Source organism: Falco rusticolus, chromosome 6 (genome assembly GCF_015220075.1).
Source record: "Falco rusticolus isolate bFalRus1 chromosome 6, bFalRus1.pri, whole genome shotgun sequence".
Taxonomy (NCBI): domain Eukaryota; kingdom Metazoa; phylum Chordata; class Aves; order Falconiformes; family Falconidae; genus Falco; species Falco rusticolus.
The window spans coordinates 43811871-43834937 of NC_051192.1; the positions used below are offsets into that span (position 1 = coordinate 43811871).

The 23067-nt window shown below is 40.9% G+C and overlaps 1 protein-coding gene across 2 annotated transcripts in view; it reads left to right on the forward strand.

Annotated features, from left to right (window-relative positions):
* IPCEF1 (interaction protein for cytohesin exchange factors 1) overlaps window positions 1-23067 on the forward strand; it is a 59469-nt gene that overhangs the window by 3837 nt on the left and 32565 nt on the right. Inside the window, exons 2-4 of one of the 2 annotated variants that reach the window (XM_037391143.1) lie at window positions 11734-11784; window positions 17717-17753; window positions 18422-18591. In XM_037391143.1, coding sequence (XP_037247040.1) covers window positions 11761-11784; window positions 17717-17753; window positions 18422-18591 — 231 coding nt within the window. In that variant the 5' untranslated portion in view covers window positions 11734-11760. The other variant, XM_037391144.1, reaches the window with a different exon arrangement.

Genomic DNA, 23067 nt, shown 5'->3' on the forward strand with positions numbered 1-23067 from the left:
GCCTTAACTCTCATTTTGAACTCCCTGGGATCCCTCCCTCCTTCCCTGGGATCCCTCTCTTAGTTTTACAAACATTTGAAAGCATTATATCACATCATTTGCAAAGCCACTTGCTATGGCACTAACACAAACCTTGACAATGTCTGTCCTGAAGCATGCTGAGACCCAACATATGAACCTGATGTCTGTTGTCTCTGTTATTTTGGACTCCATCTGATTCCTGTCTACATCGTCCAGTTGTATTCTGTCTTAAACTGGAAGCTGCCAGGAGCAGAGTTACCTTCTCTTTTCTTCCATGTTCCTACAGTACCTGCCACATGGTCCATTATAATGGAAATAAACTTACTGCAATCTACACTGCCAATACTTCAGCAAAATTTCTTCAACTTCTTTGGGTTGTAATGCTGTAAATCATTTTATATAGTGCCCTGCTTTGTTACATTGTTTAGTTGCTTTGTTATTCTTGTTCCTTCTTCCAAGGTCTCAGGAGAACTCATCATGCTCTTACTCTTTGGTGCATCCTGGTCTTTAAGGTTCTTCCAGGAACAGCTTATGGGTACAAGCACCATCAAAGTACAGTACCAGATAAATCATATTTATTGTGCTTATTTTCTTTTAATCTAGAGAAAATACAACTTCTAGGTGATTCAGTTCAGCTTAGATCTGTTATAGTTAATATGTCTCAGCCGACACAGTAACTTGCTCATGCATCTGAAATTTCTGTAGCTCCCTAGTATAGTCTTTAAATGATTTGTGTGGACCTAATGAAGTGCAAGGAGATTGGAGATGATGTTAAATAGTCAAATTTTCTCAGAAAGCAACAGTTTGAAGATGTTTGTAGTAAGTAGGAAGCAGCACTTCCCACATTTTTTGTTGAACATCAGTTAAGAGCAAAATAGGGAATTGGGAGGGAAGGGGAGGCAGTGAGGAATGGGGAAACACAAATATTAGTAATAATTATTGCTATTTTTAAAATTTATTAACTAGCAATTTAATGCACTGGAGTAGAGGTTCTTAGGTATGATTTTTGCCTTGTGTCTCTATCTGGAATCTTGTGGGTTGCACCCAAGTGCACTACCAGTACACTTAAAGCACTTTTCCTCCTGCTGAGATGAAGATTGAAGCTATACTCTAAAGTGCTGCATAGTACATGCCATTGCAGGGGTAAGCAAGATCCCCTAGCATTTTTTTTGTCTTCAGCATGCATTGTCTGCACCTGACGTTTCCAGTAAAGATGCATTGCGGAGATACAGTCCTAGAAACAGGGTGAATCACAGCAACTTGTCCTCAGTCTTGGGTTCCTGCAACCACAGAAGAAACATCTTGCTCTTGTATTGGTTAATTGCTGAGCTGGAGGAACTGGGGAAAACCCTGCGATGTTAATGATTTCTGATGAGATATACTTTCAGGTGGTGTTTGTGTTCTAGCCTGTTTGCCTCCCGATGGAAACCTTTGGACAGCTTTAGAGACAGCTTTTGGGCCATTATATTGCTTTATAATATTATCACGATATTATATTTGTATCCTATATTGCTGCTTGCAGATGTGCAAGGACATTGGGTGCGCAGTTAAAGTTACTATCTTTTCTGCACTGCTGCTTCCTCTTCTTTCACTTTTACTGAAGTGACACAGTAGGAGCATATTGGTTGCACATGCAACACATTATGAAATGTGCTGAAAACTTGAGTGACATTCAGTTTGAACAGCTGTTCAACCTTCTGACCTGACTTACAAAGCCCTGTGGAGTTTCAGCCTTGGCCACCTTGAATTCAACATTTCAGCATTCTTTTATCCTAGTATTTGTGGTCAGCTCACTTTCTTTTGCTAAGAATTGGGGTTTAAACTATGGAGTGGCAGACATTTCAAAACCAACACAAACATTTTGAAAGTGAGTCCTCTGGATTAGTTTGATTTTCTTGTTTGGGGTAGCTTGGATATTTTTTCTTCCTCATTGATCTCAGCAAATCACAGATTGATAGTCAAAAGTCTGTCTGCTTCATGAGAAACGTGGTTTTTGTGCTAACCTTCTTCTGAATTTAGGTGCATTTTATATTATTGTTCAATTGTATGTAAGTTGTGAAATTGAAATTTAAGGACTGTAATAGAATTTTTGAAAAATAAATATTTTGAAATAAGGACATAATGAACTTTAAACATGATATTGTGGCTTGATTCCACTTAATGTTTTTGTCATCCTGTGTTGGGCTACGGGTTTCAGCAAAAGGGATGATTAATGGAAAGATGGAATTAATACTGTGAAAAACACAAATGAAAAAATGTATTTGCCTTAACAGTCATTCAGCTTTTAGACTTTATCTAATCGGTGTTTTTAGACAAAAACAATTCCCCCCCCCCCCCCCCCTCTTTTTTTTTCCCATGGTAAGAAAGCAAGACTTTTCCTTTAAAACTGTATATTTTTATTAAATCTTGTTATACTTTCTGTCTTAAAATCTCTAGGGAGAGAAATTCTTTTTTCTTTTAAATGAAACGGTGTTTTTTGTTTTTTGTGGGTTTTTGTTTTGTTTTGTTTTGTTTTTTTTTTCCTGAGATTCTCTGGGGAAGAGAAATACAAAGAACTAATAGCTTGAAGATGAGAAATTTGTGGTCATGATTATTGTGTTAACTCACATTAGTTAATGGGATGTTATATTGGCATGTTAAAGTAATTTAAGTGTGATGCTTATCTTGTTCACATTTAGACTTTCTTCAAGATATTTCTTCATTACTGAAAAAATGAGGGTGGAATGGACAGTAACAGCTCTTGCCCAGAAAGATTAAGTTCTTACTGGTAGAGCAGGACTTTTGCATTCAGATATTCCCCTCAGAGCTCTGTGTGCTCACTGAGCTGTTTCTGGTCGTCTGAAAAGCACCATCACACATCATGAGGTAGTAATTTAGTTGTGTTCTGCCAGCGATATGCCTAGAGGAGTTATATCCAGTCTTTTCCACGATCTTCCAATCTTCTCGATCTTTTCATGGCTTTAACAAGACAGGTGTATTACAACCTTTTTCTTGACAATGCTTGCCAAACAGATGTGCTAGTTTATAATATCTGGTCAGAAGACATGAGAAGCTATCTAACTGACAACAGAAACAGGATGCGTTGTGGCACTTCCTTGAGTAAAGCCTGGGAGATCAGCTAGGAAGACAAATACACCATTCCTTCCCGTGTCAGGAAAAGTGTGTGTTGAAAGTTGTGTCATCAAGTGAGTTGATTTAAAGTGAGACAATTTAAATTATGAGTGCTTCAATTCCATATATTAGCTTCAAACCCTTTAACTGGTATGAATTATAACTCTGCTGCAATGGGAAATACCAAGCATGGTGTTGCTTTTCTCCAAGCATTTACTTCTCATTATTTGTCCTACGTTGCGGGGTTTGTTGCCAATATTTTTTGTTGCCAAAATAGCAGATGGCATGAGAGGGAAAACTGAAGTAACATTATTTAAAGAGAATCATAAAAGTAAGAGTAACTATTGAGGCTGCAATTAGTGAGCTATACATTGCCATTTAAATAGTTGATACTAATAATTTATAATTTTGTCTTTATTACTGTTTTTTATCACTGGGAAGTCTGAAAGTTATTTTTTCTATTTGCTTTTCTTATGTAGAACTTGAAAGATATTTGTGTAAGAATCAAGTTAACAAATGAAGGTACATTATATTGGAATATATCATAGAAATATAAAAGGACAAACAGCTGGGGGCTGATTCAGAAGAAAAACAGAGGAGAGAGAGTCTCTCCTTAGAAGAGAAAGGAGACAGACAGACTTAACTTTGTATGAAGTATCGGGAGAGTCAGAATATGGTGGAATTTAAGGGGAAAATGTTTTGTCATATACCACTTATGACATCAAAAAAAGCCAGATCTTTTAAGAAAACTTGGAAATTGTTTCTGTGAAAGGACAAGTTCAGTTTTTAGTTTTATGTAACTAGTTTCACCATATTACCTTCCCCATTAGAAAAATGATCACTGCTTTCCTTTCAGATTTTACTACAGTGAGGGTAAACCCACAGAAAAGGAGTAAGGTAAAATGTTCATTTATGTAAAATCAAGAAGCAAGTGTCTGATTTAGTCAGATCTGTATTTGTAGGAGTAGTAAATAGCCAACTTTAATGATTTATTTCTGCGTGCAGATGTTTTGGCAAAGGATGTAGTGTTTAAGAAGCAAGAATCATAGTAAATCCCCAATGCCTAGAGGCAGTGATGGCTGTAGAAAAGTATTGCAGCAATCTTTTGTAACCAGTAATAGTTTTTTCTGAGTTTTATTTCAGCTCTCAGGGCCAACCAGCTTGTTATGCTACCCATCTTGGACAAGACCCCCTTTTCACACTGGTGGGAGGCAATCTTTTAGCAGATATTTCTTGCTATGCTCTTGCTATGCTCTTTTTTGTGTGGTGAAACAGGCTTTCTTCTCTTGCTCATTGCAAACATACGTCAAAGTGAAGATGGCTGGTAGCAATTTGAACAGATAATGAGAATGAATGTGATTAAAAGAAAACCAGATCTAGTGCTGAAATAGCCTGGAAGCAGGGAAGCCACTGATGATTAAACTGGATTCCCAGGGCAAAGTGTTCCATGAGGAGGCACCTCCTCCTCATATCTTTGAGGTTTTATCATAGAGGTGATTTTTTGCCTCTCAGCAGTCCATATCTGGTCTGACTCAGATATACTGAGAACAGCACTGCGCTCCCAGCTTGCTGGCCTGCCTGTCCTGAACCCTGGAGAAACTCCATGTTATATACTAGCACGTGGACCTAGATGTTGAATTGAGCAATGGGTGCTGGTTAAATTTATCTGGAGAAGCTCTGATGTGAACAGTCCAGTTTTCTCTATTCTCTTGTTCCTGGGGAAATGCTTTTCACCCATGGGGAAAAGAAGACCACGTGCAAATCTCTATGGTTGACCAGACTACACTGTAGTGCAGGAGCAGTTCCACCTCCTGGTGCCACCTGCCAGGGCAGTCTTCCATTGCCATCCCTTGCCCCGCTAGGTTGCTCTGTTGCAGAGGTGACATCTGAGTACAGTTTATGTACTTTGTGTACTGTGAAGGGTGGAAGGAAGATAAACTCTTCAGTGCTCCCAATCTTTTAATGAAGAATCAAACAGGACTCTCAAGACTTCTGTTTCTTGTGAACTTTGTGAATATGGAGTTGAAGTCTTTGATGGAAGAAACAACAAGCCCCCTCCAGCTATTTCTTCCTTATTTCGTTCTCATAATCATCAGCATAACTATTTTGCTTTACTTTTTAAAACCTGTTCTCTTGACATTTCTTTGAAAGTGTGAACGCTGGCCCTTTGTATGATGCTGTCAATAAAATGACCATTGCCTGAGTGGAAAAAAGGAGGAGAGGATTCACATCTAAAATTCAGAGAGTGCAAACAGTAGCAATTTTTTGTGGCCTTTTGTACTCAAATGCAGGAGCCAAAAGTGTGCTCCTGTTATCCTGATGTACTACATTGCAGTTGTGGCAGTTGTAATGGAACTGAATTTCCTTGTTACATTGCTTGTCAGGGTGGCAGCTTGGGAAATATTGCTCAGGTAACTGTTCTTTTTGGACATAGCAGAAAACTCCATCCACAGTGCTCTGGAGAGCAGCTGTAAACACAGGAAGGACTGGTAAACTTCTTTTCTAGTTGTGGTTTTGCTGACTTAAATCAAATTATCACTGCCCACAAGATGCCTCTGGCAATGTGTAGGTGGGGGCTGAGACCCACTGTGCATTCCGGCAGCACCAAGGGGGCTGCAGGGAGGCCATTCTCTGCCCAGGGGACTCCAGCCTCTGTGATGGGTTTTCATCCTGATGGCCACTGGAGGGGAAATGGTATAAATTCTCCAAAAGGAAAATGACACTGTGTTGTGCTGGGCAAAGGGCCTTGAAGTCAGTTTGGTCTTGAAATGGTGCAGCACAGAGCTGGAAGCAGGGATGCGCCAGGCAGTCTCCCCATGGCAGCTTTATCTGCCAGAATTTTTTTATTGGCTTTTCTAGGAGATCTGGTTCATTTTGATGACCGTAACTTTTCTCTTTATTTTTTTTTTCCTCTGAACCTCATCCTCCAAGTTCACAACATGTTTTGTAGCAGCTTATTCCTGTGATAATTTTTTTTACGATTTTTACCTTCCACTGAATGCATAAAACCTTCTGCAATGTCTTGACACCAAATGTTTGTCAGAACTGCCTTCCAGTGAGGATGTCTCAGGTTCCTGTCACTACAATAACCCGTGTTTATGATTAGTGCAGCATTTCTGTGCCTTTGTGCTGGGGGCAAACATCCCTTTCATTCTCTCTTTAGATGCTGAACCTTGCAGTGTTCCCTCAAGACTGTTTGCTGAATGGCTGGTCTGAAAAAACAGGAGGGAATAATGTTCCCTCTCCCCTCATCGGTACCTTTTTGCAAGGAACTTGTTTCAAGAGAAACCCCTTAATTGTTGTCTCAGGAGGGGCTACAGGCTTTGGGCTTTTTTTCCTGCTTCTCCTCTGTGTTTCATCTTCTGGGCTAGCAAGAACTTGCATGTCTTTGGAAAAGAGTAGAACACCAGGGAAAATCTTCTTTAGACCTAGAGTGTTTCCTTACACCTTAACTGTACTAATACTTCATCCATTTCTGCAGCCAGCTTAACTTTGCCTGCTTTTATTGCCTGTCACAGCAAAAAAGCCAGTTAGGAGGCAGTAATGATTACAGCATTGCACTTAATGTTTCTGCAAACTCTTCCTTGGCCTTCAAATATAAGAGCAGTAGGAATCAGCTCAACACTATAAACAGGAGTTTGCATGCAAACTCACATTTGGGGCAGACACACTTCACTAAGCATGCCATTTTGATATCTTGTTTTTGTCTGTGTGGCCACGGAGGCAGCTGGAGCATCTCTCCTCTGTTGAATCTCTTCTTTCCAGCCCCTCTCCTCCTGAAGGCATTGAGCGTGGGCTCCTGCAACTGCTTGCTCAGAGCTGTCAAGACCTGTAACCTGCTGCTCTTGGGCTTCCTGGCTGGAGTGACAGGACCTGGCCACCATCCAAGCAGGGCAATGTTTCCAGATCTTTTCTGTCTCTGACACAGGAGCAGTAAACTTTGTTCCAGTTTTTCCTGGCTCTCTCCTAAACAGAGTCAGAAGTTGAATTTTTGAATTGCTTGCAGGTGAGGGGACTGAATAATTTCAAATGCATTTGAAAATAAGGCTATAACCAACATTATTATAAAGTGACAAATACAGTTTCTTGCTGCTAAGCCTGTGATAAGAACCCTTTTGGCTTTTCAAGGGGTAATTTTTGTTTAACAAGCTTAAATTTATCCATTGTGGCCAAAGCTGTACATATAGTCTGGCAATTATGACTTATGATTATACTTATTGTTTCTGATGCTAATGGTGAATCAGTAGTTTCATCTGCAATTTGAAATACGAAGTCATGGGGACTGAGGTGGGTGGGGTGCAACATAAATGGTGTGGGATGGGCCATGAACTTTCATAAAAAGTGCCTTAATGTTGGTTTGTCGTTGCCACATTGCAAAACATGAGCTTAATATCCAACTTTCCTGGTAAGTCAGTAAATGAGAGAAAATCTACAGATCAAAAAATTCCTTGTAAAGTAAGGTAGTCAATTTAGATAGCTAATTAAGCAGTTAAGTAACTGGCTAGATCTGATTAACTAGTAGTTAATGGTAAAGTTCTGTCAGATTAAGTTGATGTCTAGTAACCCGAAGGACAACTATGGGTTTACGATCACAGTAATTACTTTTCCCCCTGCATTGTTGCAAGAACCCCAGTTAGAGGTAATGTGATAATTTAGGTTTATTATGTAAGGCTGTCTCCTTGCCACAAGACAGTGCTTCAAGCCCTTCTGTAATACAGGGCAATGCTGTTCCTAATGCCTGTTAAGTGAGATATGTGGTTAAGTAATCATAGATATTTTTTTTAACGGAAATTTTTGTAGCACTATCACTAGTTTCATATTGCCTGTCAATTCATTGTCCATTGAAGTGCAGATTGTTGCATGCAGCCAAACAAACAGAAAGCAAACAGAGAGGTTAAAGCTGGTGACCAGTGTGAGAAATATAAACAGAAGGAAGGCAAAGAGCATATTTTCCAGGTTGTCTTATAAACCTGACTTGGTACTTGGTAAAGCAGATTATTTTTGTTGGTTTTTTGTTTGTTTGTTTTAAGTAGTCTGCCATCTTTTTTTTTTGTTTGTTTGGTTTTTTTTTGGAGTAATCTGCCATCTGAACAGGAACTGAGAGCTATGCATATTTTGGGTGCTTCTGCAACACAAATCATTTGAGTCATGTTGCATATCTCAAATATTTTGTTCAGAAGCAGGAAGGCATATGCCCGCTCTGGATGTCATCTGAGGGATGCCTGGAAGGCACGTCTGGCAGGTTCATGTCAGCATCATTGCATATTGACGTACTCAGCGCAGTTTGTAACTGGTTAGAGACAGCATGAGGCCCTGTCGATTTTGACTTCCACAAGAGTAACATTACTAATTAATTAAGATTGTTTTTTACAGTTAGAATCAATGGAACATCAGTGGTTTTCTTCCTTTTTTCCATCCTTTGATCTTTAACAGAAATATTTCCATTTATTTCAAAAGAGTTGATGTAGTCAGATGGAAATAATTGCAAGGTTCTTCTAATAAGTCACTTGCTGTGTTTCCACATTTATTGCATCAGCTATTACTCATGTACCTACTTGTTTATTACTCTTCTTGAAAGAGCAGGAGTGAAGTGGGACTACTACAGCTGTGCAAACTGATATTTACAATTCAGTTGTTGAATCAAAATTAAAAAAAAAAACCCACAACCAAACACTCAAAAACTTGAATTTGAAGTCTTTTAGCTGAAACCACTTTTGACATACTGTATGCAATTCAGACTGAAATTAAATGAGCCGTTTCGAGCACCTCTAAGAAAAGCTAAAGAAATGTAGTTATGGTTTACCCATGATAATGTAAATCCATCCCCTTTGCTTTTATCTAGGAGATCCATTCTGCTTTATCCTCCAGGAAGTAAGAGATTCCAGTTTGTTTTCTTCTTTATAAAGCCATTTGAAGTGGGAGAGGTTTCACTGTGCCTTGGGTTTTTTTTCTGTCTTCAGTTTGTTCCACTTTGCAATTTTAGTGGATTGAACATCCATGGCAGCAGATTGCATTCCTGGTGCACATTTTCCGTGTGGGTGCCTTAATCTGTAGGCTGGAGGGTTTCCCTCTCTTTCTGTTCTTATCTCATTGCAAATGGAGAGGCTTAGGAGGAAGAGCAGAGTCCCACACCCTCACCTTGATGCTTAGGGGGTGACACCTCCTTCAAATTCAAGGTCCACCTAAGTCAGGTCAAGGATACACACACAGGTGTCTCCAATCTGCCCTGAGTCCTATGAAATGAGGTGTTCTGGGCCAAGTCATCTCCTGCTGCAGTGGTTCCAGTCAGGAATCTAGACACCTTCCCGGTGCTGTGAACTTATGTTGTCTCCTGCTGACCCCTCGCAGGCTTGCCCAGCTCCCCAGCTCAGGTGTAGCTTTTGTGGGTGTAGAAGCTCTTCTGCCAGCAAAACCACCAGCCCTGGGCTGCTATGGTGTGACCACCTACCATCACACAGAGGGCATGTGAGGGGCACAGCTCAGCAGGGGATGCAAACTGCAGCCTGTGGGAGGGGAATACTGGGGGGTAGGGGGTTATGGTTTCCAGAGACGGCCCTTATGGATTCATGCTAGACCAGTAAGGTGGGTATAGACTAGCTCTACTTGAGTGGTCATATTTATCCAGCTCCTTCTCCTAATTCACCTGTCTGTTTAGAAAGGATAGATGGTTTTCATACAGAGCACCTGCAGAAAATTGAAAGGAAACACTTATTTTATCATAGTGCAGAGATAAACAGGTTATGCCCTTCCGAAATATTGGTTTTGCAACAGTTCAGTACACTTGAGCAGACATAAAAGTCCTAATGTTATTTTACAGTGTAACTAATCTCACTCAAGTTGGGTTTACTTAAGAGAAATAAACTCAGGTTATGTGTATGAGAATTATTTCTGCAGTGAATGTGTGATTTATTTATTTTTAAAATATCTTCCTTTACACAAGGAATAATAACTTATGCTCTTAGCTAAAATGAGAGAGAAGTTAATGCTGCTTTTAAAAATTGGATGCTGGCTCAAAGATTGCTTATCCAGTTTCTGGAAACTAAAGCAAAGTTTGAGTTAAAATCACTGACAACATTCTGCTGAAATCCATTTCAACACAAAGCACGCAGGTGGAAGCATTTCCTTGCCAATTAACGAACACTTCTCCTCTTGCTTCCGTACCATGGCTAATTCAAATTTGTGTAGTTCATATAATTGCACCCCACCCTCCCTAAATCCACAGCACACATAAAATGAAGAAATGACAGGAAAAAAGTACCCATCACAATAATTACTATAATTTAGTTTGTTATTCCCTTGCTTTCTGGCTCGGTATTTGAGTCTTGATATTAATTTGCTTGTATAACTAAAGGTGTTTCCTCTACTTGTTGATACTAGCTATGATTTCTAAACATCCTTGAATCTATTTGCTATAACATCTCTCCTCATCATAATATGTCTTCAATTTGAGCCACTAATAGAAAGCACTTCTTTCTATTTTTGGACAGAAACAGTTGGGAGCCAGAAAAATATGTATTTGTTTGTCTTTCTATTTTTGGTTTGAAATTGCTGGAAGCCAGTAGGTGGGTTTTTATTTTGTTTTAAGTTTTTATTTTAAACTAAAACAAATATTATGTATGAGGAATGGCACATATCTTAAATTACTGGTTCTAGTAACAGGAAAAAGTTCTCGTTAGAAATTCCTCTGAAGTGTGGCTCTATTTCTGGAAATCCTTTCTTGTTCACTTCAACAGTCTTGTATCCTCTGCTGTTTCACTCAATGATTCTGTCATATGCAGAGGGCTGAGTTTTGTAGGAACCTTACTGGCACTAAAAAGTTGGTATGTTTTCCTTCATCTTGTATGCTGCACCGTTTCTTTCATCATCTGTCCATTCCACCAGTCAAAGAAAAATCATGCAGGGAGTTGACTATCAGTTGTATATACCAAATGAAATCACCTGAACTGTCACCTAGATGGAAAACTACTAACTTTGTGTTTTTTCGGAAAATACATCCTAGCATCTACCGTTGGACTGCACAGATTTTGCTCTTGAGAACAGAAAATTGCAATTTGATATAAAATGGGTAATTCACTATGAGATCTCATCCCACTTAGGAGAGCCAGCAGGTTACCTAATTAGAATTCCCAAAAAACACTTGGAATTACTCAGCCAAAATGGAAATAAAAATCTTACAGATTTTTTTCAAAGTAAAAAACTAAATGGAAAAAAATTCCAACTCCCAACCTGTCCCGTTTTACTGATTTATTCTCTATGCATTTCCATAAAAAAACCACCCAAACCAACAAACTAAACCAAACCAACACCCCCCCTGCCCCCGTGAAAAACTAACCCCAAAACACAACTAAACAAAAAGCACCCCCCCTAAAACTTTGATAGCTTTGAGTTAGTGTTCCTTATTATTGGTTGACTTCTAAATCAGTAAAATCAGTTCACATAGCATAGCATTCTCTTTTGAAAAGGTCTTTTTCTTTGAGGGCTGAGTGGTGTGGGGAGGGTAAAGCTGGCAGGTCAAAGTGTATTAACACAGCTTTTTACTGGCAAGTCTTACATTATATGAAAATATAATACAGAAGTAATGGAAACTTTCTCTTTTTACAGTGTTCCCACTAAGCTTTGAAACCATTCATGGAAGCTGATGGCAACGCTCTTGTAAGTATAATTAAAGTTTTACCAGGCCTACTGATCAGCTGAAGAGGCTGTATGTGCAGGTTGTGTCCTTGTAACCATAGAAGACTGTGGACAACATCAGTATCCAAGCTTATGGGCCAGATCAAGTGTTGAAACTGCCACAGGCTGCCCCAGTTTTGCTCTAAGGATGAAATGAAGTCTATTGTATGGGCCTGATGCCAGGGTGCCCTCACTTCCAAGTCCTACTCCTCAATGGATGAGAAAGCAGTAACTTAGTATACATGTGCTTAGTAAAGGAAAGCACAACTCTGTTGAAGATGTACTGTGGATCACAGCTGCCTTTGGTACCTTAGACTCATGCATTGTGACTCGAACTTCATGAGATAAGAAATCTGGTCTTCAGTATTAGCCCAATGCCCTTGCTTTTACTTATAAAACAATTCCCCACCCCACCCCTATCCCCTGAAACAGCCCCATATACCTATGTCACCCCATTTTTTTTCTCCTGGGGAGCTTGCAGGCTGCAAGCTCCTCAGCATCTAGGCAGAACCATCCCTTGGGGCAATCCCTGACTGTTCCTGGCAGCTCCCTAGAGGGATGCTGCCCAGCTGAGTTTGGTTCCCAGAGATGATTGCTCAAGGCAATTTGGAAGGGAGACTGAACATGTAGCCCCTATGCTATATATTTGCAAATCCTTGCCATTAGGCAAGGTAAGGAGAGCCACAAGGGTGTGGGCCCAAGGAAGATCCAGCAGCTTCTAATGATTATGATCAGCTGCCCCTGACCCAGGGTGCCTGGAGTTTCTGATGCGTCTCCCTCTGATTGGGGAAGGTCAAGCACCCATTAACTGGTACTCAGGAGGGACTTAGCTAAGACCTAGGCCCACAGCACAGCCAACCACCCAGAAGTTTGTGCAGCAGGGTGTGAAGAACAAGCAAAGTAAGGGGGCCTCAGCTGAAATTGTGCTGCTGTAAGTGTTCAGCATGATGGTAACAGGGCAGTTTCCCCAACAGATGTGGGAAGCAGCTTTTTTTTTGCTAGGGCAGAGGCTTCCACACTGATTCAGTTTCAGATGGCGGACGCAGTCCTCCAAGTCTCATACTGAAGGAAGTGCCTGGGACCTCTCTCTGAGGCCAGGAGACATGACCCTCTGCCCTGCAGGAGGTGCGCCATCTTGGAGGAGCTGTTCTGGCAAGCGGAGGAGATAAAGGAGGAAGTGAGCAGGCTGTGCAGCATCAGAGAAAATCGAAGTGAGATAAATAGGGTCTTCTCTGAGGGCCTCGGTCCCCACCTGCAATGGAGAAACAAGCAGTGTCTAACCCCACTATCAAAGTAAGCAAAACCTGTGGAGAAGAGGGATGGAAGGTGATGACTGCTAGTACCAAGATAAAGGCTCTTACCCCACCTAAGAACTTGCAACTGCGAAGCAGGTTGAGGTTGACTGCCCTCAAAATTGAAAAGGAGCCAGATGGACCTATTAGTGAAGGACCTGGTTCACCTAACTATAAACCATGCAAGGCTACTAGGAAAAAATGGTGAGTCGTTGCAATGGCTGACTCCCTGCTGTGGGGGACAGAGGCACCTATCTGTAGGCCTGACCAGCCATATAGAGAGGTTTGCTGCCTGGCAAGGGCCAGGATCCAGGATGTTGAGAGGGACTGTCAAAGCTTGTCCAGCCCTCTGACTTCTACCTCCACTGTTATTTCATGTGAGCACAAACGATAGCGCCAGGGGTAATTGTCAGTATATGTTGGGAACTGCCTAGTGGGAAAACAGCATTGCAGAAAAGGGGCCTAGGAGTTTTGGTGGACATCAAGTTGAACATGAGCTAGCAGTGTGTCCTGGTGGCCAAGAAGGCCACTGGTATCCTGGGGTGTATTAGGAGGAGCATGGCCAGAAGGTCAAGGGAGGTTGTCCTCCCCCTCTACTCTGCCCTGGTGAGGCCACATCTGGAGCGCTGTGTCCAGTTCTGGGCTCCCCAGTGGAAGAGAGACAGGGAACTATTGGAGATGGACCAGCAGAGGGCTATGAAGATGATGAGGGGACCAGAGCATCTCCCTTGTGAGGAAAGGCTGAAAGAACTGGGCCTGTTTAGCCTGGAGAGGAGAAGACTGAGAGGGGATCTTATCGATGCGTACTAATACCTTCAGGGTGAGGCCAGCCCCTGTTCAGTGGTGCCAGTGACAGGACAAGGGGCAACGGTCACAAACTGCAACACAGGCAGCTCCATCTGAATATGAGGGAAAACTTCTCTGCTTTGAGGGTGACAGAGCAGTGAAACAGGCTGCCCAGAGAGTCTGTGGAGTCTCCTTCTCTGGAGACTTTCAAAACCTGCCTGGATGCAACTCTGCAACCTGCTGTAGGTGAACCTGCTTTAGCACGGGGTTAGACTACATGATCTCCAGAGGTGCCTTCCAACCATGACTATTCTGTGACCTCCAGAAGTCCCTTCCAATCTTAATCATACTGTGATTCTGTAAAAAAAAAAAAGGATTTCTAAACTGACAGAAGTCTCTCATTGAAGCTGTCATTTTGGTGGAGCCTGTCTGGTGTGGAAGTGGCTGTGGACAATGCTCGGTTGTACAGCTCCCCTTGCAACTGGCTCATGGGGGTATTTGCCAAATGTAGCAGTAATGGATAGAAATCTTGAAGCCTGTATTGTCCTGCAGGATCACCATCCCATCCTGTTCAGCCCTCAGTGAACCAAAACCTACCAAAAAAGATTAAAACCTACACTGTATTTCCAGCCTTTCACAGAAAGGATGGCCCTCCTAAAGGTGCAAGTAACTGTAATGTTTTGCATTATTTTTGAGCTTTCTGAGGATATTGCTCTCAGTTTTTCCCTGGTAATAATGACAGCTAGAAAACAGATCTGATTTTTTTGTTTGTTGGGTTTTTTTTTTCAGTTGAACCTGTGACAAATGAAATAAATCATTTGCCATCAGGCAATTAAGCTTTGCAGGGAAACATCCAATATTGTCAGAAGCACAGTAAAATCATGACATTTGGTTCAGTTTCAGCTTGTTCTGGTGACTATGCTTGGTAGTTACAGTACATTTACATCTAAACTGTTGCTACACCCCTGGTCAGTAATGTTGGTTTTTGCTTTAATAACTCTGCCTTTCAGTTTCCTCTTTGTTCTGCACTGGTGTTAGCGTCTCTCAGGAGTGAAACTTAAAAGTGTCGCTTAATCAGTGTTCACCCAGGTTCACTGAAATGAAAGATGTTGGCTCTCATAAGCCCGTTTTCAGAGGAGGAGACTTGACTTCTTGAGCAAAGATTTGCCACTGGAGACTTGCTAATGTGTTCTGTTCTCATGGAAAACTGAATTAAAATCCTGCTGGTCAGGCATTTTGGAATTTCGTGATATTCATTTAAATACAGTTTTTCTCCCATTTTAAAATGGAAACAGTTTTACTGAAAACTGTTTATTTCATAAAGTATCTGTCTGAATCTAACAACTGGTGCTTTGGAGAAAGAGGCTGCTTTTGTTCATAAATCAAAAAATTTGGGAAAGCAATTTTGTGAATAACACTGGATTTCATTGCTGCAGTCTGGGATTAGAAGTTTCTCTTGTGCAGAGCAAAATAGATTTTTTTTTTAATAAGATGATACTGGGCTTCTGAACAGCACTAAAAAACATTTTAAAGTTGCTGAATTCCAGATTTGGGATTAATTTGTTGAAAATTTACTTCAGCTTTCAGGAATACTGGGAAAGACAACCAGAAATAGATCTTAATTCACAAAATGACACTCAGCAATGATTTCATTAGAGATTTTTCACTGATTTTATCCAGGCAAACTAAATGCAGTGCTGGCTGGGGAAACTGCCCTTCCTTTCTCCATCAATTACCCAACTTTTGCCACAAAATACGAAGAGATGAGGATTCATCATCCCTGTCAACTTGGGACAGGATACCATCATTGCTGCTGAATTAATAAATACACACTTGTAAATTCTTTTTGCTACCCCAATATCTTATTAGGTAATCAGTTTTTAACTCAGTCTGTATATAAAGTGGGCCCTAAAGATGGTATGTAATATGTACATTAACCCTTTCTTGGCAGATGAGCCACAGACCATGTTGTTGTACTTTAGGTCATCAATAAGGTTAGTGGAAAGATCTACTTCCTCAGTTGTTTAGAGAGCCACATCCTGTCTCAGTATTGCTTTTGTACGACTGTATGTTGCTTAAAGGTGAAACGGCCCTACCATAGTATCATAGCAAAGATGTGATGTTGACCCACTATATAATTTTTATGCAAGGAGAGCTGATTCATATTTGTTTTTCTCATTATTGTTTTGGGTAGCTCTAAAGGAAAATAATGTGACTGTGTGACCCATTGATTCACCGAGGCCATATATTATTTCCATGTGTCATTAATAGGGCATTACCTTCTTTGGAACAAAGACACAAGGGGTGGCCTGTACAGGATGGGAAAATAGTGAAGCCTCGCTGATGTGTTTTCTTATTGCTTTTCTTTGTCTGTTGTCATGGAGAATACTCTGAGAGAGATAGTGGTAGAATTAAAAAAAAAAAAAAAAAAAAAAAAAGAAAAAAGAATACATGATGATTAAGCAGGAGTATGGGATTATTCATTCCTGGTAAAGCCTCCCACACGTGTGTTGTTCAGGTCATCTCAAATAGGCATCAGATAAGCACACGACTGTCATACACGGTTCTGTAGTCTGTGATACATGATGCAAAGATCATTGGTTACAGAAAGTTCTAGCTCTTGCAAATACTGGTGGTAGTGGTCTCTACTGTTTCCAGATGATATAGCTTTACTCACCTATAATTCCCCTGTGAAAAGAGCCATCAAATCCTTCAAGAACATTATGAAATGGGTGGTTGTTTTCCTGAAAAGCCAGCTGGCTAGGCAGAGGGGTTGCATTAGGGATGTTCATAGCGTAGCTCTGCAGCGGATCAGGTAGCTACCGGCTTTGCATAGCAACATTGTGGCCAGCATAATAAATCATACATCACCTTATCCAGCATTTGTCATTTGGAAGCTTCAAAACCTTCCTAAAAATAGAAAAAAGGTGAATGTTTTTGTTCCCATGCTAGAGGTGGAAAGGTTGAGGCAAAGAGGAGTCAAGTGCTTTGTCCACAATCATATGACCAAACCAGCCTGACTGCGGAGAATTTACTTCAAAAGCCAGACCTTACATTTCTAATGATGTCTTTTTTGGTCCATAGTTTTCTGGTTTAGTTTCATTTTCTATGTGTTTGTGTGGGATGAAACATATAGACTGCAAAGGAGTAAATATAATTCATTTGTGTTATTTTTGCAGTGATTAAAACTTTCATATATGGAATGGCAAACTTATAGCATGTTTATGTTTTATGGTTTGGATAATCTGTCAGGTTCACGTGAATTTATTTTTTTTTTTAATTTTGTAAAAGAAAAGTTATGAAACTCTTACAGGGGGAAATACATTCTGTGCACTAAATAAAAAACCAGGAGTGGAAAATCCAATTTTTTTCTTTTTTTGGATTTCTTAGAATGAGCTAAACATCAAGCAGACACCTGGCATGTATTTTAAATCTCCCCATATTTATAAATCCCTCTTGTGGATCATAATAAAGCATTAAAATGCTGGACTCCTAACTTCTATTTTTTTAACTTCTAAACACAGAATACAATTCAGGCAAACATAGCAAAGTCGAAGCTGCCTGTGGGTGTGAAACAGGAAGCACTAGTAGATAGACACATGTATAATAGTTACGCTTGCTCTTGCTCAACTAGATATACATCAATTTTAATTAACACGTTTTATGCTTCAGCTGCTAACATCCCTTCAGCAGTGAGTGGGTTATGTGTTTCCATCCTGCATATACCACCAGCATCACCACCACGTCCTTCTCTAGCTTCCCCCTCCCCTTTCTACACAAATGTTGCAACACAATCTGAAATTTCCTCTTTTCTTTCCTTCCTGCATTTCTTACAGGTTCCCTTGCGTCAGAAGGCAAAAAAGAAAAGTCAAGGTAATGAGAGATTGTTTTTTCTTTTCTATCCTGGGTTCCTCTTTTGTTATTTTCTTAGTATGTCTTATTCTTGGGAGAGTGAGGATTTTATACTGCTACTCAGCTGGTAGAAGGCTGCTTTTTAACTCCACTGATTCTTGCACCGATTCTGAGAAAAATGACAACAGGCTGTTCCTTTGGACTAAATCCTTGCGGTATGTTAGTTGAAACAAAGCTGGAAATCAGTAAGGTAGATTCAGCTGCCTGCACTTACACACACACACACACACTAGCGGTTTTCATGTACTTGGCATAATAGTTTTCTCTAGCTGACTTAAATAGATGTATTCTTTTCAGTGCAGCTGTGAGAAGGGAAATATATGCATGCTTCTTTTAAAAAGATCAAAGGATATGTTTTTAATTTACAAAATCTCCTGTATGGTTATCTTAGCTTTAATTAGCATCTGCATTATCTATAGCTTAATATTTTGTTTCTCCACATCACAATGCCTTTTGAATGTGTGTTACTGTCACAGCCATTATAAAACTGAACGACTTCTAAGTATATTTTAAGATACGCTCGGCTGACTCGCTGAAATTGCTAAGTAAGGTTGATATCTTTAATTGCCAGCTACATCTTTCCTGGTAATGACTTTTAAACAAACACCACTGTATTTTTAATGGCACAGGGTTCTTTATAATGAGCCGACGGAGGATATCGTGTAAAGAGCTGGGGCAAGCTGATTGCCAAGGATGGCTCTACAAAAAGAAAGAAAAAGGAGCTTTCATTGGCAACAAATGGAAAAAGTTCTGGTGTGTGCTCAAGGAGTCATCGCTGTATTGGTACAGCAGTCAGCTGGTGAGTACGGCGTCTGTCCGGCTCTGGACAAAAAATGTGTGCTGGGATCAAAAAAAGGGAAGCTGGGGTCACAATTTAGATGCATCCTGGAGATGTACAAATGTGCATTTCTCAGCTCTGACATTTCTTGTAATCTGGGAAGTGTCTATGTGAATGTGAAACAAGCAGAATGTTTTTTCTATTTCAGCAAGTACTTGTGAAATGTTAACTTGCTGTCTGTTCTGCACTTTAAAGAGCTGCTCTTTGCAGGCACTGGAAGCATTTGAATTTGAGAAAGGTTTTCCTGGGCTGGGTAGTTTGCAGATGCCCAAAACAGGAACACTTCTTCACTTCTAGTTTAATTTTCAGAAGTCTCTTTTCTGCTTCTCTTTCTATCCCCTTCCACACTGAGATTAATCTGTTTGTTTGTTTTCTTGTTTTTTTTCCTGCTCCCCCCCACCTCCCCAGTTTGCACTGGGGTAGGGTTGCAGATACAAGCACTGTCAGCTGGTGATGTTTCTACTCCTGGTCTTGCTGGTGTCTCATCCACAGAATTGTTATTTAAGGTTCTCTTGTTCTTGCTGATGTTTAGCTTCCTGCTCTGTCGAGTTGATGCTAAAAGTCAAATCTGCAGGAGGACACAGTGTTTGGAAGTCAAGGTCCAGCTTTCTGTTCAGGGGATGAGCTTTCCTCAGGACAGCTGGAATAGCATTTCTCTTTCTGCTGATCCAGCTCGAGTAGTCTACTCCACTTACAGTGCAAGCGGGAAATAGTCTGAGATAAAGAGCAGCAGGCCTTGAATTCCTGTAATGAGTTGAAGAAACTAGGAATTAAAAGTTGAAAAGGGGTGGGGAAGGCATAATTAGCAATCCAGAGTAACCCTTTTAAGGAAAGGTTATGGCTGAGTGCAAAGAAGCAGTGGGTCCTAGAGGACAGCTGGCTTTACTCCAGGCTGTTTGCTACAGCTCGGCTTGATGGGGCAGAAAGGGTGTCTTGCCTGTCCTAGGAAGATTCAGACATAATTATTCTCTTTGCTTTGCTCTCTTGCACTGCTACCTTGAAAAAAGCTCCTATCATGTTCAGATGATGGACTGACAGAGACCAGAATTGGGGCATGCAGAGGACTGGGGGGTGCCAGCAGCAACATAGGTTGGAATTCAGCAGCTTCAGTGTAGAATTGTGGATGGGCATCAGGTTCCCTAAATGCAAATGGGCTGCTCTGGAAATCAGCATGTCCCAAGCCCAGAAAAGGATGAAGGTTAAGAAATCCTTATTAATCCTTAGAGCAGTTAAAGAAATTAAATCCAGTCTGGATTGTTTCCACTTGCTCATTTCTATTGCAGTAATTCCTCACTAAAATCTTGCTTACTTTCAGGGAACAAATGAAATAGTTAAAACCATAATAAAAATCCTATTACTTTAAATAAAACTTTACTCATGTAAAGAGTATTTCACATTCTCCTTTTAGTTGTGGGTACAGTGGTGGGGTTTTTGTAAGAATAAAAACTTTGACTGGCATTTAAAGATGGTATTAGCTATTCTTTTTTTGACGAAAAGTGAAAACAATACTGCTGGTCTTGGGCTGTTGTTTTTTGTGGTGTTGTGGTTGTCTGATTTAGCTTCCTTTCAAGAAAGGAACCTTCAAGCAGTCAAGTCAAATACGTGCATGAGAGAAGGAGAAAGAAAAGAAATAGGAAAAGTAGAAAAGAATAACAGGGCTTTGTTTTCCAACGGTTACAATATCTCTGCTTGAAAGACGTGGCCTGACAGATATACTCAGCAGCAGCATTAATACCCTGCAAACCCCTTATTAGCACTGGCTGCTCTAAATCACTGCTTGCAGTAGTACTTCTGGCCAAGCAATGTTAAGAAAGGTGAGCCGGCTGGCTGATGTGCCCTTTAGACATGGGCAATGTCAGAAAGGAATTATTCTGAGGAGCAGTCAAGCTGGGAGGAAATAAAACAAGGCAAAACTAGTCAAAGTTTGCCTTCTGTGAAGAGAATGGTAGTGGGGGAAGAGGTGAAAAGTCCTCTACCTCCTTTAGTTGGTGTGACCTGGCTAAATTCTGCTCTTGGCATCCAGAGAAACCATAGTCATGCTGATCCAGTGCTACTAGACAGCATTCATCAGTCGGGTAAACTCATCCTTTTAGTCCATGCCTGCTTTTCTGGCTGTCACTGACTGCCCCAAAATGAACAAGGCTGAAGAACGGGTGGCACCCTCATTCCGATTTATTTCATATGCTCTAAAGAGTTCATATGGCTTCAAAATACTGATGTGACCTCTGACTTCTCACCTATCATGGTTCTTGCAAACTTGTTAGCTGATAGCACCTCTTTGCTTTCAACTTCTGCTGACACACATGCTATTTTACATTAAAAACTTGAGGTTTCTTTGGACAACTTAAAGTGCAACCTCTGCATAACTGTAGATTCAGACAACATTTGTAATGTCAGTAACAATGGGGTGTGGGAAGGAGAGGTGTCTTTTGCTAAGATTTGCTTACTTAAATTGATGAGACCAGGGCCTTGCTCAGTGTCATATCTAAGATTAATTAGACCTGTTGTATTTTCACAGATATTTTCACTTTTAGATTAATGAAACAGAAATAACGGTGACATACTCGCTTGCTTGATATTTCTTTTTACTATCTGCCTAGCTTTAATATTGTCTGCATTTCCACTGCCTTCAATGGAGTTAATCCTCAGTCCCAATGGGGCATCCAAGATGACAAACTTTAATTCATAGCTGTGTTGAAAAAGAGGAGCCCTGTCCTCACATGGCTGAGACTTCCCATGACAGACCCTCTTATAGAAGCTGAAGTGAAAGGTGGTGGCGGAGGAGCAGGGTTGAGGTTGAAGGAACCAGGGCACACTGGCTGCCTCTAGCTCTGTCTGACCAGTTTTGTTCTTGTGAGAAATGAGTGTGTTTTGTTTGTGGCTGTGTGGAAACTGCAGTCAACCAGACACTGGCAACTGTAGCATAGCAACAGGGTGCTGGACCTTTTTTTCTAATGGAGATGGAGAAAATAGAGTGTGGGTGGAATTTGTATGGGAATGTGCTTTGTCCCGGATTTGGGTAGGTAACCTCAGCTAACATCATGTTCTTGGCAAAGTCTGTCTTCAGGCACCTCAGAAGCTCTGGATGTTTCTATTGCTCTGATTTAATTTACCTTCAGGCCACTCTGGTACTGCATCTTACACATGAGGCAGATTGGAGAAGGCAATGTCACTCTGTGTGACATTTGCAGGTGGTATTTCCTTCAATTTAACATAAAACACATTGTGAAAACCACAGCTCAAAAGAGGAAAAAATAGTAAAACGCTGAGAAGGGTCAGCGATAGCAGATCAAACACCCCAAGAGTCAAGCTTCTCCTTCACTGCAAGCAAATCAGACCACACAGGCAAATCCAAATTAATTTTTGACCAGCTACTGAGGTACTGTGAGTGGCAAAGTCAGGGCCCTGGTGGTCTCAGCAGACTTGGGTAGACTGCCCTGAAACATCTTCCCACATAGGCTTGCTCTTTCTGTAAAGCGTGGGTACCAATGAGGCAGGTAAACCTGTCTGCAGCATATACGTGGCCCCAGTCTGGGGAGGGGAAGATGTCTGGGCAAGGAAGAAACACAGAAGGTCTGGTTTTGCAGTGGAAACAGAAAATATCAGAAAATGGATCTGATCAGTCGGACTTCTTGGGTGCATTCAGGAACACCAGACTTCTTAGACAACTGCTTTTCGTTAACATTTGGTTCCCCCTTTCGAGTACTGCTCTCTGTAGGCAGCTGCCCTAAAGAAAATTATTTAAAAAGGATAGTGTGTGACCCTTTCTGTTCCTTAAGCAGTTTAGTTCTCATACTGAAACCCCAGAGGGATCAGTATTCTTGCATAGGAAGAGGGGTGGTGGGGATGATCTTCATGTGTAATCCCAGGCTCCTGGCTCCTTGTGACCATGTTGGATCGTGTTGACTGGAAAGGGACATAAATGCCTCTGTCTTGTGGCCTTTAGGGTAGCTCAGCTAGTTTTCCAAGTAGAGTTGAAATACAGTTTTGCAGGACGTGTTAACGATGGTTGTCATGGGGATTCAGCTGAAAAGAAATATAAATATAAAATCAAAGGGTTGCAGGCTGTGATCTACTGTCACTATTTATCTTTGGGGTTTTTTTTGCCTGTCTGCTGGATTTAAATTGGTCCTCACTCTAACAGCTTTGCCAGGAGATGTATAATTGCAGTCTTTTAAAACAGAAGTCTTTTACCTTTAAGTTATAGCAGCTGCTTACATGGATGATGAAAAGTCATTGATGTCAACTGATTGTGCTGAAGGGTTTGGGGACCTCTGGATCTTACACAAATTATTCACAGCTCTATAGGTTGTCTCACTGGTGTACTTGGCAGAGACAAAAATGACTTAAAAGGCTGAGGACTGACCTGCTCCTCCAACACAGGGTCTTCTGGGGGCAGCACTGAAACACTTTGAAGCCGTGAGGAGTACCCTGAAT